This window comes from Tenrec ecaudatus, chromosome 15 (assembly GCF_050624435.1).
Source record: "Tenrec ecaudatus isolate mTenEca1 chromosome 15, mTenEca1.hap1, whole genome shotgun sequence".
In the NCBI taxonomy this organism is placed as follows: Eukaryota; Metazoa; Chordata; class Mammalia; order Afrosoricida; family Tenrecidae; genus Tenrec; species Tenrec ecaudatus.
Window position 1 is genome coordinate 29,677,870 of NC_134544.1, and position 20,168 is coordinate 29,698,037.

General features: G+C 49.1%; 1 protein-coding gene across 1 annotated transcript in view; it reads left to right on the forward strand.

The window, feature by feature from the left end:
* EPG5 (ectopic P-granules 5 autophagy tethering factor) overlaps window positions 1-20,168 on the forward strand; it is a 94,046-nt gene that overhangs the window by 62,314 nt on the left and 11,564 nt on the right. The window contains exons 28-37 of the mRNA XM_075533267.1: window positions 5,634-5,776; window positions 6,851-7,007; window positions 8,269-8,463; window positions 9,128-9,341; window positions 12,461-12,609; window positions 13,327-13,528; window positions 14,722-14,794; window positions 14,912-15,015; window positions 17,648-17,823; window positions 19,489-19,674. Coding sequence (XP_075389382.1) covers window positions 5,634-5,776; window positions 6,851-7,007; window positions 8,269-8,463; window positions 9,128-9,341; window positions 12,461-12,609; window positions 13,327-13,528; window positions 14,722-14,794; window positions 14,912-15,015; window positions 17,648-17,823; window positions 19,489-19,674 — 1,599 coding nt within the window. The remainder of the gene's footprint in view (window positions 1-5,633; window positions 5,777-6,850; window positions 7,008-8,268; window positions 8,464-9,127; window positions 9,342-12,460; window positions 12,610-13,326; window positions 13,529-14,721; window positions 14,795-14,911; window positions 15,016-17,647; window positions 17,824-19,488; window positions 19,675-20,168) is intronic.

A 20,168-nucleotide genomic window follows, 5' to 3' on the forward strand; every position in this document is an offset into this window, starting at 1 on the left:
GGCCTGCAGTGGAAAGTCCTACCCACCAGACAGTCGGGCAGCCAGGAGGAGAGCCACATGCCTCCCAGCCACTTGCCCCCCTTTCCTGTTCAGAAAAAGGAATCCCAAGTATTTGCACCTTTGAATTGGGTGGGTGGGGGAATGTTTTCTATTCTTTGTCTAGGAATTCTGCAGTAAAAAAGGGTGTTGTTCTCCTAAGACACCTTTGTGCTAGTCTGGGTACTTTAGAGAAACAAATCCACAGAAACTCATGTGTAAGAGAGAGTTTTATATAAAGGGTAAGTGCACATCAAGAAAACATCCCAACCTAGTGCTGCCCAAGCCCACAAGTCCAATGTTAACCCATATGTCCAACACCAATCCACAAAGTCCTCCTCCATCTCACAAAACACACGCAGTGATGCCGACTGCAGGAGGAAACCCGAATCAGTGAGCGTGTAAGCATCTCAGCCACTGGCAGGGGTTTCCACACGGCTGCTCCAGCACCCAGGGCTGCATCAGGGTAGGTCCATGCGGCTTCTCTTTGGGGATGTCTTGCAGGAAGTGAGCCTTGCCAGCTAAAGCAGGGACCTGGCTAAGGCAGCTGCACCCTGGTCCAACCATCAGAAAGCAAGAGACCCGAGAACTAGAAAGGTGAGGCTCACCGAGTCATTTATCCCTCCGCCCTTCAATTAACCCCACATGTGTTTATCGGCCAGGTTGGCACAATAAGCTTTAACTATCGCAACCTTCAAAGTAATCTTAATTGGAGAGTGGCAGAGATGTTTCAGAATAAGCATGGTTGACAGGATGGTGGCCTGGAGTTGGTTGTCTCACTTCCCTCCTAGATTTCCGACTGCTGGCTGGCTGTGCTTGGTGCTGCCCTGAGCACCCCTCCCCCCCACCCAACACTGGCTGCTTCCCTCTGCCACCTGTGTGCCCCTGGAGAGTAGTCACGGGACCAGGAAAACCCCTGAAAGTGGGAGTCAACTTTTTTCCCCCCTGGAGAATTCATAGCTTCAGAGAGCCATTTGCCCTCTAGAAAGTTGAGAACTTTTTACCCATAAATTGATAGCTCCCACTCAGTTTCTGTAGCCTAGACTATTTCCTTAAGTTCCACGTCTCGGTGGCCAGCTATCTTGAGTGTTCATTTAAGCACTTAGCTGAAATCGGAAAAGTTGATGGTCGGAACCGCCCAGTGGCTCCGCAGGAAAAGACCCAACTCTGCGCCCATGAAGGTTACAGCCGAGAAAACCCAATGGGGGCAGTTCTACGCTGTCTGTGGGCTGAGAATGAACTTGACAGCACTCTGTCAGAATGCTCCAGAGGCACTTTAGACTCTATCGGTCCCGCCTTAAGTTTAGCTTTATTTTCTAAACCCTTCCTTTCTGTAGTTCCCATCTACCTACTCTATCTGGGCATCTAGAGATAGGAGTATCAGTGTCATTTTTTTCCCACACGCCCCATTCCACCCCTGGATTTCCCACTGAAATTGCTTCCCGGTCACCTCGGTTCTAGCACTGAATTGCCTTTGAACTCATCCCTCCCCTAGCTGTTGTCCCAGCAGGCCTTCCCTCCTCTGCTCCCCAGGCCAAGGAGGAGCATGCCTCTGAGGGCCTCAGCACTCGCCGATGAGCGTTGTACTCGGCGCAGCCTTCCCCTCTCACACTTCTCAAACATTCTGTACATTTCTGACTTTTCCCACCATCCAAACATAACTCGTACAGTCATGACCTATGTCCCCAAGCTGTGCCTTGTCCTCCCTTCATCTGTGTCTGAGCCCAGCCTCTTCTTGATGCCAGTCAGATCCGGATTGTCCTTCCCCATTGTAGCTTGTGCATAAGTGCTGTCTTGGTCACTTGCTACTTGTTTTCCTGCCAGTCTGTGAGCTCCTTGGGGAATACTCCTGCCATTTCTATTCTTCCGTATACTTGGAAATCCAGCCTGGCTCCTGGCCCATAATAAATCACCCCCCAAAGGTCACTGCAGTCAACTTGGTTGTGACTCCTAGTGGCCCTATAGGGTAAGGTAGAACTGCCCCAGTGTTCCCAAGACAGGGAGCAGAAGGCCTCATCTTTCTCCTGTGACCCATAATGAAATACACTCACTGCCATCGAGATGGTGCTGACGCATAGTGACCCTTGTAGCACAGGGTGGAACTGCCCCTGTAGGTTTCCGAGGCTGTCCCATTTTATAGGAGTAGAAAGCCTCGTCTTTCCCCTTTGGAGTGGCTGATGGTTGTGAATTCTGGCCTTGTAATTAGCAGTCTGACATGTAACCACTATGCCGCTAGGGGTCCTGGGGCCCATAACAGGCAGGTGCCCTTTAATACAACTTGAGCGATGAACTGAAAGCCAGCAGCAGCCCACCCCCTCGTCGGTGCTACTTCTTATTTTCTGTGTGCTTAGCGTCCATTGTGGTTCCTCTTTTTCAAGTTACACACAGCCAGGAACCTTGTTTTCACCAGGTTTATGTCAGTAAGTGCCTCACGATCGGTATCAGAGAATTAGTTGTGTTTGACGGAATGAACAGTTAGATTTCTACTCTTTACAGGTTAGCTCCCTAACCACTTTCAGGAGCTTTGACTAGAAAAGACATCCAAAAACTTGTAACTTGTTTGCCCCCACTGAAAACCACCAGTCAGTCTCTCGTTTCGCATGCACATGGGTGGGTGGTGGTGGGAGGTGTCGTCCGGATATTCCATCTTGGTTAGGGTGTGGCGCTGCAATAGGCCAGCTACTTTACTCTCCTTTCCCAGGTGTCACATGCCAGGCTTTGCCACCGTCACAGAATGAGGACAAGGGACACTTTACACAGCTTACAGCTACTGAGTGGCTCAGGCTGACTTCAAATCTGCATCTATCGACATTTCAAGATCCAAGCGTTTTCCACTCAGCTCTGCCTGCCATTTTCCTGTAATGCCTTTCAGCTCCAGTTTAGCAGTGTGATTCTGGGCCAGCTGGTCCTGGTAGTCAGAGTCCATGTAGACCGGCACGTGTGCCATCCTCTTTGAGTTGGCCGCCAGGATTGCCTTCCTAGGCACTGATGAGAGAATCCACCCTCTCAAACACTGGCTTAGACCGCTTTCAAAGAGTCGCTTCGGGGAAAGGATCCTAGTTTCAAACACAGTTTGTAATGGCTGCTGTACAGCCTTCCGATTGTCTTAGGAAAGTGCCCGGTGCAGTTTTTCTGGGGAGGGGCGCCCTGGAAATTTCCAGCTGTCAGCAAATGTTTGAACTACGTGTAGCTTGTTTGGGACGCACAAGAGCCAAGTGTATTTTCTGGGAAGTGAGACGTGCTTGTGCTGTGGTCCCCCGCCTGCCTGGTGCAGGCTTCATAGGTTGCAGTGATATCCCCTGAGGAACCGGCTGATTTATGATAGGGGCCCTTTTGTTCCACTTTGGTATTGTGGCACACGCAGGACTGGTTTATTGTCCTGGGAGAAAATGGCTCATTCCTAGAAACTTGAATGGAGGAAAAGACCCACCTCCGGGCTTCACAGCATTGTAAGTGCTTGCTGACTTCTCAATGGCTTTGTGGACATAATTCATGCCGGAGTGGAAGGCCTCCCCTGCCGCTTTGTTCTATTGTCTGCAAATTCTTGCCTTTACCAGCTGCTCTCACCTCCACTCTAACCAGAGAGAGGGCTTTACAATGGTGTGGCAACTGTGGGCAAAAACACGTAGACAAGAAAAGACAACACATTATGTAGGATTTCTTTGGTGAATATCTAAACTCTGCTAACTGAGTTGGCTTGGTTCTGTTCCTCCACGGAGTAGTTTCTAGAATGGGTGGCGGCAGTCTTTCAAGTTCAGGCTCCATTTCTCAATCAAGTGCACTTTCTTTTTTCTCTTATCCTTTCCCTCTGCTTCCCTGCTTTCCTGAGGCGTCCCTTCTGCACCTCAAATTCCCTCTCCTGCTGTTTGGCTGTTTTCGCTCCAGGCTGGCGATGGCCACCGGCCCTTTGTGACGCTCCCAGGCCTGTTAACTCAAGTTCATGATATTAGGCAGTACCTGGACTGTCCAGGACCCTCACCAGTACCCACCCCCCAAGGCTAGAAAACATTGGTTCTTTTAAAGATTGGCAGCGTAGTTTGAATAAGTGCCTTAACGATCAGTTGTCCAATCCCACCGGCTGATCTGTTGGAGAAAGAGGAGGCTGTCAGGAGGATTTGTAGTCTCAGAAACTCTAACTTTGGCCCTTGGTCACTGTGAGTTAGAATCCACTCGATGGCAGTGGGTTTGGTTCTCGTTTAAATGTTTCTATTGTGCATTTTGATATGTGTAAATTAACTTCTAGTTGTCCAGTGAAAAGTAGAATAATTATTTCGTTCTTTGTGTATTCTTGGATATTCATTTTCCTCGCCTTTTGATGGCTTGTTTTTGGTGGAAACAATACATTTTGTAAAGATTTTTAATGAGATGTGTGAATTAAGCGTGCATGTTGTTTATAAATAAAAGAGACTTGGAATTGTTCCAGTAGGGGCTGAATTCCAAACTTCTACTAACCCTGGTGCTAACGACCTCCCCAGACAGCCCCGTCCCCCGATCTCAGTCAGTGGTGCAGGCTTTAGCACCGTGCTCCTACACACCCCCACACATGCACGCACATGCACATCGTTGGTCCATCTCCATGCTTCATCCTGGGCCTCCCCGTCCTTTCCTCTGCATCTCCCCATCTCCAAAAGTCCCACTGAGAACACCTAGTAGACCTCGAACACCTGGACCTTATAAACCAATTGAAAATACAACTCGAGGAGCAACAGGGTTCGACCTAGGATGACCAATTTGTTTTTCATCCTAAAGGGCCATTAGCATACCCACAAAACCAGTTACCTTCTATATCGTCACCCCTCAATCAAAGAGTATTTTAACAAATCCCTCAGGTAGGGCGGACATCATTTCAAAATAATGTTTTCTCAAGTTGACATACAGCCTTTTTTAAGGTGCAGCAAATGTCCCATAGTTTCTCCTTCTTTACTGAAAACCAGTAGCAGTTTGGTCAGAGAGCAGCTGATGGGCACCAGTGAGCTGGCCAGCTGTGTTTGCCTCCTTGTGCAACTGATTTGGATGCTTTCCCATTTCGAATCCATTTCAGCATCCACTTTGTGAGCACACACCTTTCGTCCTTTGGTCAACAGCATCTGCTGTGACCACCTCCTCCTCCTCTGCCACGTACACAGCCGAGGCACAGCCTGTGGGTTTGCAGCTCAGTTGACATGTGGGATTGAGGGAATGAATGGAGGTGGGACTCTTGTTCACAGTCTCACCTCCGCACCCCCAAAATGGAAAACATTGAGTTTACTTTTGATGAGGAGTTTTGGGGACTAGACTAGAAGCATATGTGAAGTAGAACATATCCTACCAAAGACTGTGAACCAACTCAGTAAACTATTAGTTTAACGAGCAAGGGCGTGTCTATATAACTTCCCATTTTATGATAAAATTATTCGAGTTCTTGGGGATACACCTGAGATTCTTGAATAGTTTTGTATGACAGATTTCTCCCATCCCTCCCAGGTTCAGCGGAGTGGCAGTGAGTTCTAATATTAACGATGCTATACTATTCTCCCCATCACGGGCCTAGCACGTGTGACCGAGTTGGCTGGGGGCGCGCCGAGGGGAGAGTCTTGCTGACCGTGCACTGTTGTTAGTTTGAAGGTGTGCATAAGAACGAAGCCAGCAGCCAGCAGCTCCATGAGCTGAGAAAGGACGTGAAGCACCTGCAGGCGGAAGCTGCGAAGCCCCCGGCCCTGCATATCGTGGAAGCGGCTGTGCACGCAGAAAACTTGATTACGTAAGTTTAGAGGGCTACGGTTGTTTAAAGGGTGCTGCCGCAGCCCCAGACCTACCAGTCACTGCAGAGATCTGTGGACGGAGACTGTAGGCCCAATCCGGCCTGCCGCCCCCTTTCACAGGCAGCGCTTTCTTGGAGCACAGCAGCTGACACAGCTACTGCTTGCGTGCTGCAAGTGACGACAGGGTGTTTAGGGCTTGCAAAGCTTTCCATTTCACACAGTTTGCTGAGCCCTGAATTGAGGGGGACAAGTGCAGCTCCGGAGCGATGGCTTGCCGAGAGTTCTAGCACAGAGTTCATTGTCAACTGGCCCCAACAGTAGTTAGTGGCTGCCTGAATTTGGCCATTGTGACATCAGTGTCACTCTCTTCCTAAAACCCGAGGACAGGACAGGACTGGGACTGGGGGAGCGGACACGCTGCCTTTGATTCAAAGCAGCGTATCCCAGCGGCTGCCTCAGGAGGTGGGGGCAGGGGTGGAGATGGAGGTGGAGTTGTTGTGTGGGTTTGCTGGGGAGCTGGGAAGGAAGAGTAGAGGTGAGTAAGAGGATGCAGTTGCTTCCACCGGGAAAGGAGCTCACACAAGGTGAGTGTTAGAGAGGCTGTCTCTCACTTGATGCAAAAATCTCCTTCCCTTTGGATCACAGAAGCTAAGAGGAATTAGGGTTCTTGTTTTTAAATACCGTATATACTTGAGTATAAGCCGACTCGAATATCAGCCGAGGCCCCTAATTTTACCACAAAACCTGCATTAAAGAATGTGCTGTAAGGTATGCGTGACGTTAAATAATAAACTGTATCACACAACCCTATATTACAAAAGAGGAAATATGTAAAAGGACAAGCATGTTAACTAATTTAGTCTTTATAATATTGCTTATTTTTACCCCTCCATGAAGAGGGTGTGAAATTAGTTTGACAGACGCACACCTTTAAAAAAACGAAAAATGTTTTAGAGTAACAGCTGTATGGGACTCTGAGAATGCCTAGGCGCGTTGGTCACGGACGGCATACAAGGCGCCTGGTGCGGGTGTAGGTCTCCTCACTGCAGGTCTCCTCGCTGCTCTCCCGGCAGGGCCTTGGTGAATGCCTACAAGCTGCAGCCCGCGCCCGGAGTCCAGAAGGTTGGCATTAGTCTCTTTTTCACCGTGGTGGATTACATCAGCGACGAGACTCAGCGCCACCCGCCCACCAGGCAGTTCTTCACGTCCTGCATTGAGATCCTGGGACAGGTAAGGCGGTTCTCTGTTCCTCCAGCCCTGTTGGGAGCTGATGAGGATCGAGTGTGAGATCTCTCCTTCCCCAGGGGTTCATCGCTTTAGGTACACAGTCAAACAGCGAATCACATGTATTTTGTGACCTGCCCTTTTCATTTAAAAGTATCCGTTGGCATCGTCCCAGGTCCGTTGTACCTTTTTTGGTTGGAGAAGCTGCTGCTTTTAAAATCTGATTTGCTTCAGGGAAGCTCACGGCTGTTAACCTGGTATCTGCAATATGCCATCCTTTTTCCTAGCTCGTCATTGTTCTTTGATTTTCATGGAGCCTTGTGCCATGTTAAAATGTTTATATATTCAAATCTGTCAGTCTTGTCCCATATTATTTCTGCTCTCTGGTCAATCCTAAAGGGTCTTTCTGAATCAGAATCACCTGGAGGGCAATGGGTTGGATTGTATTTTTGGTCAAGCTTATGAAAGACTTCTTCATCCTGAGATGTCCTGCGTGCTTTGTTCTTGTAATTTTTAACATTATACCCAAATTAAAACAAGGCAAAACTGTGATTACAGAGAATGAATGCTGGCTTAAAAAATCATTTTGTTAAGGGCTCATACCACTTTTTTCACAATCCACACATCCATCAGTTGTGTAAAGCATATCTGTACATTCATTGCCCCCATCGTTCTCAAAACATTTCCTCTCCACGTAGGCCCCTGGCATTAGCTCCTCATTTTTCCTCTTCCCTCTCCACTCCCCACTCCCCATTCCCCACTCCCTCATGAACCCTTGGTAATTTATAAATTATTATTTTGTCATATCTTACACTGTCCGACGTCTCCCTTCACCCACTTTTCTGTGTCTGTCCCCGAGTGTTAGCTTTCTAAAGGCACGGTACCACAACATCTGGAAGCTAGAGGTTTTATTTCCTGGGCATTCGACAGGTTCACCCGGGACATTTAGTAAGCAGGGCGGGCACATGATAAATTTCTAGTACCTGCTGGTACCAGTTATGGGTTTCCTTTGTCTGACCCATCCTCTATATGACTCTTGCAGACCAGATTGATGGATTATGTGGAATTCTTAATGTTGCCTACATTGGAAGTGACAGTCCAATCAATCTGTGTCGATTGAGGTTCATTTCCACTGCTTCCCGTTTTCTTGGAGAAAAAGTTCTGTTCATGGGACTGACTAACTGACTGCCCACTTACAGCCCGGTTGCTTGAATGAAAACCAGTGAGGCAGGAGCATTGGTGACCCTTCCCCGCCTCCCCTCTCCAGGTGTTCATCAGCGGCACCAAATCAGAGTGCACGAAGGTGCTTCAGACCATCCTGAAGCACAGCAGGCTCTGCTCGCTGCTGTCCCCGTTCTTCACGCCCAACGCCGCCCCCGCAGAGTTCATCCAGCTCTACGAGAGAGTGGTCAGGTTTCTCAGCGAGGACACCAGCGACATGATTTTCATGCTGCTGACCAAGGTGAGCTGTGACTGCGGCCGAAGCGCGGGCTCAGCTGCAGCAGGACCACTGCTGCCCAGCCCAGGCCGTCCAGAGGCCGACAGGCCCTGCCCACATTCGACGTGGTCTTCAGCAGGTTCCTCTTCTGGGGATGTGTGTGTACGTACTTACGTCATCTTAAAGAGGAAGACCTAGCTCCAAAGGAAAAGAAAAAGGGCTAGCGTGCATGGCTTCCTCCACAACAGTACACTTAAAAAATATTCCCATCAGTCCTTTCACGCGGTCCTTTTTAGGATGCCTGCCTAATGAGGGCTGGGTAAGGCGTTGCAGCTTGTCAGCGCCTCATGCTTGAGGCACTGTGGCCGGAGAAGGAGAACTGCGGAGCTGTGGGGAAAGTGTGCTGTTATTGGGCAGGTACAAGTCAGGCAACGGAATAGAATTGTAGGTAGGCCTCTAGCGAGGAGCCGTTTGGTGTCAGCCACCAGAAAGCCCACAGAGCTGTAGAAAATGCAGAGTGACATTGAGACAGAGACCGGGTATCAACAATCACGTAGTTAACTCCTGTCTGTACGTTGGCCATCCTTGGATATACATTTTGTTTTCCTCTTTCAAATGAAATTTTCGCTACTTTAAATCACTTTCTAGTGTGAATAAGCTTGCCTTTTTTTTTGCTTTTCCTTTTTAGTTTGATCTTAAGCAATGGCTATACTCCACTAAACCTCCTCTGTCTGACCGCACCAGGCTTCTGGAATCCATTCACTTGGCACTGACGGCCTGGGGCCTGGAACCAGAAGAAGATATTTTGATGCCATTTAATCTGTTCTGTAAGCACTGGACTTACCTTCTTCTCTACCAGTTCCCCGACCAGTACAGCGACATCCTCAGGCTGCTGGTGCAAAGTAAGTGTTTTCAGTGCGTTGGGGTGAACTCGATGACCGTGAGCAGTAGGACTGAATCGACCAGTTGTCAACGCCACCTCACGCTGAAAGACAAAAAGCACAGGGGTGTAGTCATCCACTGTCCAAGGTGTCCATTGCTGCTAGCAGAAGTACCACAAGTGGATGGCTTTAACAAGTTTACATGGATTCTCTCACAGTTTAAGGGAGCTAGAGGTCCCAACTCGGGGCACCAGCTCTGGGGAAGGCTGCTTTCTAGGTCCGCTTGCAGAGAAAGCCCCCGTGTACATGGCACCCCTTGGAAGTGTCTACATGTGCTGGCGTCCGTCTCACCCTGGTCTGGACAATCACTGTGCAGGGACCCTGGGCTCCACTCTGGGCTCTTTTTCTGTTGGCACTCTTATAACATTTCAGAAGATTGACTCCAGCTACACCCAGACCTGCCTCATCAGCGTCATAGAGGTTAGGACTAAGAACAGGGTAATTACATCAGATCACAAAGATGGAGGAAAACGACAGAGTTCTGAGAATCATGACCTAGCCAGGTTGGCCCACATTTATTTTTTTTAATTGGAAACAGTTCATCTCATGACAGCAGGTAAGCCTGCAGTGCTAGATGGGTCACATCCAAAATGTTGCCATATCTAAAAATGACGGTCACCACTGACCTGACACTTAGAACACACCCTAATGGGGCAAGAGAGTGCCGAGTCTACTGCCACGTATTCACCCTTGACTTTGAAGCTGCCCAGAGCTGGCATTGGTGGGCTTGGAGGTTGCTTATCCTGCAGATTATTAATCTGGTAAGGGAAGGACGTTATCCCTTGATGACTATTGGACCTGCCAGGTGGTTTCACAGTACCTTGTAAATAGCCCATGCTTCTTTGTTTTTTTTTTCCCCTCCTAAGTTTTTGACTACCTCGCCCACCCCCACCCCAAATGAACTTTCTCTCTAAAGGGACGTCAAATAGTTCATGAAAAAATTGAATTAAACGAGGAGAAATAAAATCATAATCTATGGATGTATGTATGTATTGTGATAAGAATTGTACGAGCCTCCAATAAAATGGTTAAAATAATAATCTTTATTTCTCAACATGTGCTCAAGTTCAAGCCACATTTGTACGTGATAAGAGCAGCCGTTTAGACCATCCCTAAAGAACTGAGGGGCCTGGGGATGTAGTCATGTCCAAGTTCATGCCCTGGGCAGACGCTTTAAGCTCCGTAAACACCAGGAATCAGGAGGAGCTGCATCGGCACTGAAAGGCGGATGCCTGATGGTGGTCCAAAACTCTCACAAGATTACCCTTGTCTGGTGAGGAGAGCCAGCGGAAGCATCGACGTGGTGGAAGACTGGGGAGTCCTTCTTTGGCTCCAGAAAATCAACAAGCAAAATGCCTCGAGCAGCTCAAAAATACTTGCCGGGACCTCCCCTCGGCCTGCGCTCTGACTGCCCCACTCCCACCTGGTGGCAGCCTTGGCTCTGGGTGTGCTTTGTCGTCAGGACCAGACTGGTGAAGCCATCTTCCTTCTGCTACAGCTTTAGAGAGGGTGGACGCTTCTGGATCTTGATCCTACCTTTTAAAAAAAACATTTTATTGGGGGCTCGCACAACTCTTACCAAAATCCATACATCCACCCATTATGTGGGCACATTTGTACATTTGTTGCCATCATCATTCTCAAAACATTTGCTTTCTACTTGGTATCAGCTCCTCATTTTATCCCCTCTCTCACGAACCCTTGATAATTTATAGATTATTACTGTTCTGTCATGACTTACACTGTTCGAGGTCTCGTTTCAAGTCTCTGTCGAAAGGCTCTGCCCTTGCCTGCAGCTGCTCTGGGCACAGCAGCTTGACCCCGAGCAGAGCGTGTTTTTCAGGCAACATTGTGTAAGCCGAACCAGTTGCGATGGCTGTTGCTTCTGTGAAACGTCGGTGCCCTTTCATCAGAGCACGAGCAGTTGCTTTCTCACAAGTTGACGTGGACAGTCTGTTGTGAGCTTTATCTTCAACATTGTCTCGTGCCTTCTTTTTCTTAAAATGACCCAGCTACTTGTGTTTTTTGGTTTTAGTATGTTTTTAAAGCCAGCTGTTTGTAAACTGCTGATTTCGTTGGGGTATTGTCCCCATACATTTTTCATAAAGCACCAGGCTTTCATCCTTCTTCCACTCGAGCCTCACCTTAAATTTATTTCCTCTTCACCTTTAGCAGAGTTTATGTTGCTCTGATGGGAGGGGCCCCTTTTAAACTGATATCTGGTCTATCTTAGTGTCTCAAACTAGATCCTGTTCAGACATGTGATAATAAATTAACATGGGCTTATTTTAGAGAAAATGGAATCCATGCATAGCCTTTTCATGATATGCATTTTTCTCCTGAACTTTTTGAAGGTGCCTTATGTTGGCGTGGTTTGTATTTGTCAAGGGAAAGGGCGACATTAAAATGTCCACACCGTCACCGTTTGTCTCACAGCCCCTGAAGCCTAGAGGTGTTGGTGGTTAGAGGAGAGTAAATGGTACAGGCTTTTTTATATGTTAGAATTTCACCAAGCAGTGATTTAATGAAATTTGGCAAGTGAGGTAGTTTTTACTTCATCCATATTGCTTATAGAGTAGAAAACAAATTTTTGTCTTATACCAAATCTTTATGCTATTTAATAGAAACTGTCTAGTGACCACTTAATGATTTTATGACGATCATGCTTCTGGAAGGATCCTGAAATGGAAGGCGTTGTGGAGATTGATGATAGGTATTTGTATTAGTTTCCATAGCTATTTTATTAAAAATTACATATATATATATATATATATATATATAGTTTATTGTTTTATTCCTTGACGCTTTCCCAGAAGAGTGTAAACGGTGTGTTTAGGTAACTAAACCAGTGCCGTGAGCTGAGCAGGAAATGTATACGGAAGCAGAAGCGTCTTGTCAGGGACTCAGAATAGCAGTGCCACACCTGGGCTCCACGATCTGTTGGAATGCCTCTGGCTTTCGTCTAGGTCTTAGAGATTTGTTTCAGGTTGTATTTAACTTCCATCCGTGTTTTTTGGTTCAAGTTAGAAAAGTGAATTCAAGAAAGTGGCTGACTTGCTTTTCCCTGTTTTCCATCTCAGGCTCCGCCGAGCAGCTGCTGAGCCCTGAATGTTGGAAAGCCACCCTGCGGGCCCTGGGCTGCTGCTCCCCCGACGGCCAGCAGGGGGCGGCCCCTGCCGAGAGCACCGTGCTTCAGAGCTCTCCAGGTGTGCTCTTGTCCGACAAGCAGGTGTGTAGTCTTTGGTCTTCCCAGTCACTTTGTCAGGAAGTCTCTAAATATTTGGTACACATTTATGATATATTGAAAAAGCGGGTTTGTGGCTTGTCTTTAAGAGCCCCGTGCTTTCTGTCAGTCCTTTCTTTCCCTGCACCCCCATTGCCAGACCGCCTTTCTCTCACACACCCAGTTTACCCTTTGTGCATCTGCCCCACCAGCCCCGGGCCTGGGTTTCCCTCCCCTCCCCTCCCCACCGCAACCCCTCTGACCGAGCCAGGCGCCCTAGTGGGGTCTTCACACAGTGCCTGACAGCGCCTGGCTGCATCCGTTTTTCCCAGTACAGGTCCACGTGGGACTTTATTAGGAGAATGGTTCCTTCCAAGACTTTGGAAGAGTTGGAAGTGCACTGATTTATTTTTCACATGTTATAGAACAGTGGTTCTTAACCTGTGGGTCGTGACCCCTTTGGGGGTCCAACAACCCTTTCACAGGGGTCGCTCATTTCATAACAGTAGCAAAATGACAGTTATGAAGTGGCAACAAAAATCATTTTATGGTTGGGGGGCCCCCACCCCATGAGGAACTGTATGGGAGGACCGCAGCACAAGGAAGGCTGAGAACCACTGTTTAGAGCCTTGTCAGCCTTTTCTCACACCCAAGATCTGCAGTAGATCCGGCCTCGCCGAGCGCCAGGTGTTGGTAAGCACGCGCTGACTCGTTGTCTTACAGGTAATGGAGACTATCCAGTGGCTCTCAAACTTCTTCTACAAGCTTCGGTTGTCCAAGTTGGACTTCAAGAGCTTCGGCTTATTTGCGAAGTGGAGCCCTTACGTGGAGGAAGTGAAGACGCTGTTGGGCTACCTTGTGAGAAGGCTGATTGACTCGGAAGTGGCCTGCTTGTCCCAGGACCCATCCGCCAGCAGCCAGACAGGTAACGCGAGCACGGCGCTGCGACCTGCCACTCGAGGACATTTGAACAGGCGCACCAAGACATTTCGATATGGGATTAGCCTAGAAATCTGAATGCCGGGAAGGAGAAAATGATGGTGCAGGGAGGAAGCCCTGTGTGTGTCCTGCGTGGGTTCACTTAGCGGGGCTGCTTGCTGCAGCTGTCTCTGCCCCTCCCTACGAGGACGCAGTCAAAGGCATCCGTTTCAACCTTCAGCCCTTTCTTCTTATTATTCCCTTTTCTATGGATTGAGTTCTGGATATCTGAGCATTTATCTTGGGAACATATACTTCTAAAATTCTTTGTGACATTGCATGATGTATAATAAAAATCCCTCAATTCAGAGGCATTCCGTGGTAGCAACTGGAAAACCTAACTCACCACCATCGAGTCGATGCCAACTCATAGCAACCCTATAGAACAAGGGAGAATCTGTGAGTGTCTGCGAAGAGCTCTTTACAAAGTAGAAAGCCCTGTCTTCCAAGCGGCTTGTGGTTTTGAACTGCTGACCTTGGGGTTTGCAGCCCAATTCGGAACCACTATGCCACCAGGCCTCCCATTGTAGTAAAGGGAAACAGCTTACTAAGCATGTAGTTTGTATCTCAACCTAGGCTGATGATCCTACAGATAAAATTCAGAATTTCTTTTTTTAAACAAACCTTTTTTTTCCTTTAAAAATAATCATTTTTATTGGGGGCTCTTACAATTCTTATAACAATCCATATATACATCCATCGTGTCAAGCACATTTGTACATATGTTACCATCATTTCAAAACATTTTCTTTCTGCTTGAGCCCTTGGTATCAGCTCCTCTTCCCCCGCCCCCCCTCAAAATGCAGATTTTCTATAAGGAGCCCTAGTATGTAGTGGGTTGCCCATTGGGCTGCTGACCAAAAGGTTAGCAGTCTGAAACCACCAGCCATTTGGTGGGAGAAAGACGAGGCTCTTTGGCTCCCGTAAGGATTTATAATCTTGCAGACCCGCAGGGGCAGTTCTGCTCTGGGAGAAAGACGAGGTCTCTACTCCTTTCGAGAGTGGGGCTGTTCTCCCCTGTCCTGCAGGGCCGCTCTGAGGCAGCATCGATGCGAAGGCAGGGAGCTTGGCTTGGCTTTGGCCACCAGTGGTAACTGACTGGAGCTGTTTTTGTTTCCTAACCTGGGTGCTTTGTTGCAGTGCTGAGAATACTGCATTCTGTGGTCATCCAGCTCTTTAAGCCGTGGATCCTGGTCCTGGAGGACACAGGAAGGTAAAGCGTTTGTTCTTAGCTGTTCAAATGTGTTTGTGACTGGGTGCTACCAGTTCCAATGGTGTTTTGTAGGGGCGACTTGGAGCACTCTCTCCATCCTGCTGCGTTTCTTTACAGCAACCAGCGCCATTACCCCTGGCTGGAAAGTGACGCTGCGGTGGCCTCCAGCTTAGTGCACCTGTTCACGGACTGCATTGACTCGCTGCACGAGAGTTTTAAAGGTAGGATGCTCTCATGTTCCATTCCAGGGGCCCTTTCACCTTTTCCCAAAGCCATTCAGCAGATACTTCACCTTTGCCCTCGTACGTGATTTGATTTAGCTGTTGTCAGTCGTTTGTGGCAGAAGAAAGGTCACGCATGCATTTAGCTTTTTGAAGTTTATAACCTCTTAATCTTTTAATGCTAGCCCCCTTTGTTAGGATAGGAGTCCCAGTGGTTAGAGTGGGCTGCGGACCCCAAATTTAGTAGTTCGAAACCACCAGCTGCTTCTCGGGAGAAAGATGAGGTTTTCTACTACTGTAAAGAATTACTGCAGTCTTGGAAACCCACAGGGGCAGTTCTACTCTGTTTGTTTTGGGGGGGGTGTTGCTGGAGGTCAAGATCAACTTGAGGGGCAGTGAGATTGGTAGAAGAATAAAAGACCCGGAGAACGCTCCCAAGAAGCCATAGGGGACAGCCTGACTCTCAGAACTACTGACAGAGGAGGAGGGGGCTAGAGGGGGATTAGGAGTCTGGCCAGGCTGGGCGTACAGGGGACTAGAGGAGGAGGGGACAGGGGGCTTAGGGGTCTGGCCAGGCTGGGAGCACAGGGGTTCCTCTGGCATCTTCCACTTTGGCCCCAGAGGAGGACGCATGACAGGTGGCAGGTAACTTCATCATAGTTGCAGGTAGGACTTCAGAAGCAGGAATGGGACTGTGATTGGGACTCATCTCCTATTGCCCAGTTAACAGCGTATAAGATCGGCTCAGGGTCCTTGGACCACCCCAGTTGGGGTAAGACTTGTGACCACACAGCTCTCTTACCCCACGTTCCACCCCGGGCAAGTTCCTGCAGCTGACACACAGGCTGAGGGCAAAGCTTTGCATATTGCTTTGTCCTGGTCAGAAGGGACTCCGTGGAATCGGAGGCTACAGGGATCCAGGGCTCCCAGGAGAAACTGGAGCCTGCAAACCTAGTGCTCAGAAGTTAAGCCCTAGTACCCCCTGCGTTGTTAAAACCTCCAGGGCCGGCAGCTGTGGCTTCAGCAGCAGGTCAACCCTGCTTTCCAAGCCTCTTTGCTTCTGGCCTGTGGTGATTTCTCCTACCTAGTGTCCTAGTTGTGCACTTAAAGAGATGTCTTGCTTTATCCAGGGTGTCTAGATGCTTTCTACCCGGAGGTCTGTAAACCTTCCTACCTTCATCTTAAGGAGCCCTGACGTGGGTTGCAAGGTCAGCAGTTTGAACCTGTCAGCCACTCTTGGGGAGGAGGCTCTCTGCTCCCATAAGATTGATAGCCTTAAAAACCCTAGGGCACATTTCCTCTCTGCCCCGTGGACTTGCTGTGGACCTGGATTAGGTGCCTGTGGGTGAAGTGTCCGATTTCTTTGATGCCCTCTAGCTACTTTTCCTATCTCTGGTTTGTGTTCCTGCTCAATCATTTTGCCCTCTTACTGGATTAATTTTCCCAAGCATCATTTATGTCACGCTCTTAATCCTGTATTTTGATTCAGTATTCAAAGTTACCTGGCCCTGGTCCCCTGCAGAGATGTCATGATGGCGTCGGGACAGTTTTCCCTCAGTTCTCTTGCCCTGCTTCACTGTCCTTCAGAAGTCCCCAGTCCTGATGCGGACAGCTCGCCGGCTCAGGCTGGCCCCAACCTGGATGGAGTCTCAGGCTTCCCATATTCCCCCACCTAGCTATTTTTTCTCCTTCATTTCTCCTGGCCTCTGGAATTTCATTGGCTATGTCTGCGCTTTAGGTCCCTGGGAAGACCCTGTCAACGTGGAGTTGGAATGCTCGAGATGTACACAGGAACATGTGGAGACGGGGTGGGGGGAGGGCGGAAGGCAGTAGATTCAGAGGCCCCCTCCCCAGACTCCAGAAGTGCCACCTTTTGTTTTCATGGCATCAAAGCCACGGTGCTGTAGAATGAAGCGCGAGGCTGGGAATTAAGGGCAGGGGAGCGCCAGCAGTGATCGGCTGGTACCCTGTGTTGGCTGGTGCTTGTCGGCCATGTCTCGACAGGTCAGTGTTGAGACACCCACCCGGGTTGTGTTTTCTGGGCAGGCAGCCCTCTCCACTTTGATCGGTTCCATTCCTTTTCGTGGAAGCAGAAAGTCTGAAACCAGTTGTTGTAGTCTAAGTACCATTGTAGAGCCGCAGACCTTTGAGGATCTTAAAGTGGTTGCTGCTGCTGCGTGATCCAGGTTGCAGAGAGCGCGAGTCGTTTTTAATGACTTACAAGAGTGAGCGAACAGTCTGTAACTGAACTGCAGCAAGGGCTCAGGTCTCGTCATTTAGAACATTCCCGGGTGGAGAACGCTGGCCCCGCTGAGGTGCCGAGTGAGTGACGTGCTTGCGTGTCTAGAATTGGCTGGTGCTGTAGAATGGATTTTGAGTTACACGCCATGTATTTAGATGTTTGAAGGAAAACAGACCACCCCTACCAATTCCCACACGAAATGCTCATGCCAGTTGCCCCACAGGTGCTGTTTCCCCTCTCCCAATCTTCCTTATTAAACTGAAAGGCTTTGACGTGAGTCACTGTGAAGAACCCAGGTCTTGGATGTTCAGTTCCGATGTGGGCCCGGCGTTGGTTTTCCTGGCGGGGTGCTTTAAAGATAACCCAGAAGGAACTGCCTTTCCCTTTCAGACAAGCTGCTGCCAGGGGAGGAAGGAGCCCTTCGACTCCACCTGGTGCATTACTGCGAAACCTGCACGGCGCCCAAAATGCCTGAGTTCATTCTGTACGCGTTCCACCATGCGTACCGCAGACTCCAGTGGAGGGGCCTGCGCCCTGACCACGTGCTCATGGAGGCATTCTTCAAAGTAAGTCCCTCAGCCTCCGGCCGGTGTGCCCACGATGGGTGCTGTGGGGTCGGAGGGCTGCCGGAAAAGCAGCAGGCCGTGGACTCTTTCTTGGGGTAACAGCTTCGTGGAAAGTGCCTGCGACCCACTTTAAACTCTGGAGGACTCTGTCTCCCCAGTAATCTTGGTGAATGCCTCGTGTTGTCCCGCTCAGTCTGGGGTGTGTGCACATGTTCGCACATATTTCCAGGAGTGTCTGTTAAAATGTGAACAGCACGCAGGCCATCGAGTCTCTGGGCAGTGTTGCAAGTGAATAATGAGGTGGCCGGCGGGAGAGGGCCTTTTCACTGCCGGCGCTGCGCTGCCGGCCTCAAGACAAGACCCGAGCCGGCGAGCCTGTGCAGGAGAAGCGGCGCTTGCAGAAGTCGGTCGGCACTGTGGTGTAACATTTGTCAGTTAGGCACTCAAGATATCTCTGTCCTTAACTTTCTATTTCAACACAACATAACGCCTCCCGGCCATAGCTTTCAGAGATGGTTTCATTGGGTCATAACCACCAGCTCTCTTCGGGCCACGTTTGTTCCCGAGGGGCCGTAAATCCTGTATTGGAGACAGATCCACAGCTATTCGTGGCAGTGAGTAAGATGCAGTGCCCTGTACGGGGGGTTCCCAACCCAGTGTTGCTTGCCAGCCTCTCATTATGTCAACGCCGAGGCTTTAGAGAAACACAAGGTTGAAGGTGAGTTTGTAGCTGGCGTTAGCGCACAAGGCAAGCGTTAGGTACGTGTTCCTCCTCATCGTGCGCGGTGGCCTCTACAGCTGAGAGACAGCACATCAGTCAGAGGTGCCTGTAACTCCACGGCCGATTAGCCTCTTGGCGTTTTCTTGTAATGATAGATGGCCTTGACCCACCCAGAATCTGGGAACCTTTCACTTCTTTGTGTCCTGCTGGCATAATAAAGTGTGTTTCAAGGGCGGTGGGTGAGGTGAGTGGGGTTAGGGATAGAGAACGGATCATAAAGCAGGATGAATAATCATGTTCTAAAAGGGAGACGGAGTTTCCACAATGCAGTGAAGGTACTGAGAAGACAGATCATCATCAGGTCCCATGGGTGGTTATTTTACTGGAGGAGAGCTTTTAGTTTTTATTTTGAACAGGTAACATTGTGGCTAGCCAAGTCGTACATTCAATGAATGAGGAATACCAAGATAGACTGGTAAAGTTTAACTCCTGAGAATGGTTACATGCTAAAAACTTCCCTACTGTACTTGAAATAAGAATTAATTAAACTATATACAGTCATCAAAAAATTATAAGGACTTTTGGAGACATTTCATAGCACAGCATGCCACTAAAAAGGTGGTATGGAGATGATGCACTTTAGTGTTGGGGAGAAAAAGGGTTTTTCTGGGACCAGAAGCATCCACCCCACGTGGGACTCGTTAGGAACACAAGTGTGAGCTTCCACCCCAGATGCAGGAAATCAGGACCTCTGGGCCCAGAAGGCTCTGTCTCATCCAGCCCCCACGCGAACTTGGGGAACTGCTCACTAGTAGATCTCCAGTGTCGTCCTGTCCCATCTGGAAAAAAAAAACACGTTATTTATGAAATGCTGACTGATAGACATTTTCAAGGTTAGGGGGGCGCGTAAAGCATAGCGTTGATTTTCATTGGTTTCCTTTTAGGTGGAAAGAGGAAGCCCCAAGAGCTGTTTCTTGTTTCTGGGGTCTGTCCTCTGCGAAGTCAACTGGGTCAGTGTGCTTGCCGATGCCTGGAACCCCAGCCCCCTCCCGGCCACCAGAAGCATGATCGTCTGCCTCCTTTTCATGATGATCTTACTGGCAAAGGAGGACCAGCTGGTGGATCAGCCAGTACGTGTGAAGAGCTCGTGCTGCAGACGTGGGCACCCTCCCTAGAAGCTCACCTTTTACCTTACAGCTTTGTAGATGTTCCCGAATACCTGTGACAATGGTAACCTGGGTCGAGCTGCAGAGAGGTGCTTTCGCCTAGAAGCCTGGCTTTCTTGGAGGCGCTTAAGCTAGTTCTAGATTATGATGGAGCCTGCATGGAGTTAGACCATATAAGTCCATTACACGAACCCATCATTGCTCCCAGAGTTAGCGTGTCATCAAACCCGTTTGGGCCCGAGTCACTCTCTGTGTGTCCCCCGAGTGTATGACTTTTACTTGTCTCTTGGGCAGTGGCTCCCACGGGTTCCCCGGCCCCTTGAGTAAAGGGGAGCTGCGTTGTTAAGGGAGCTAGTCCTTCAGTGTACCGTGGATTGTGAAGCTGAGGTAGGGTTTGGTCCCATCCGGAGGCGTGTGCATTGACTTGTTCTAAACTCACTCGCGCTGGTGGAACAGTG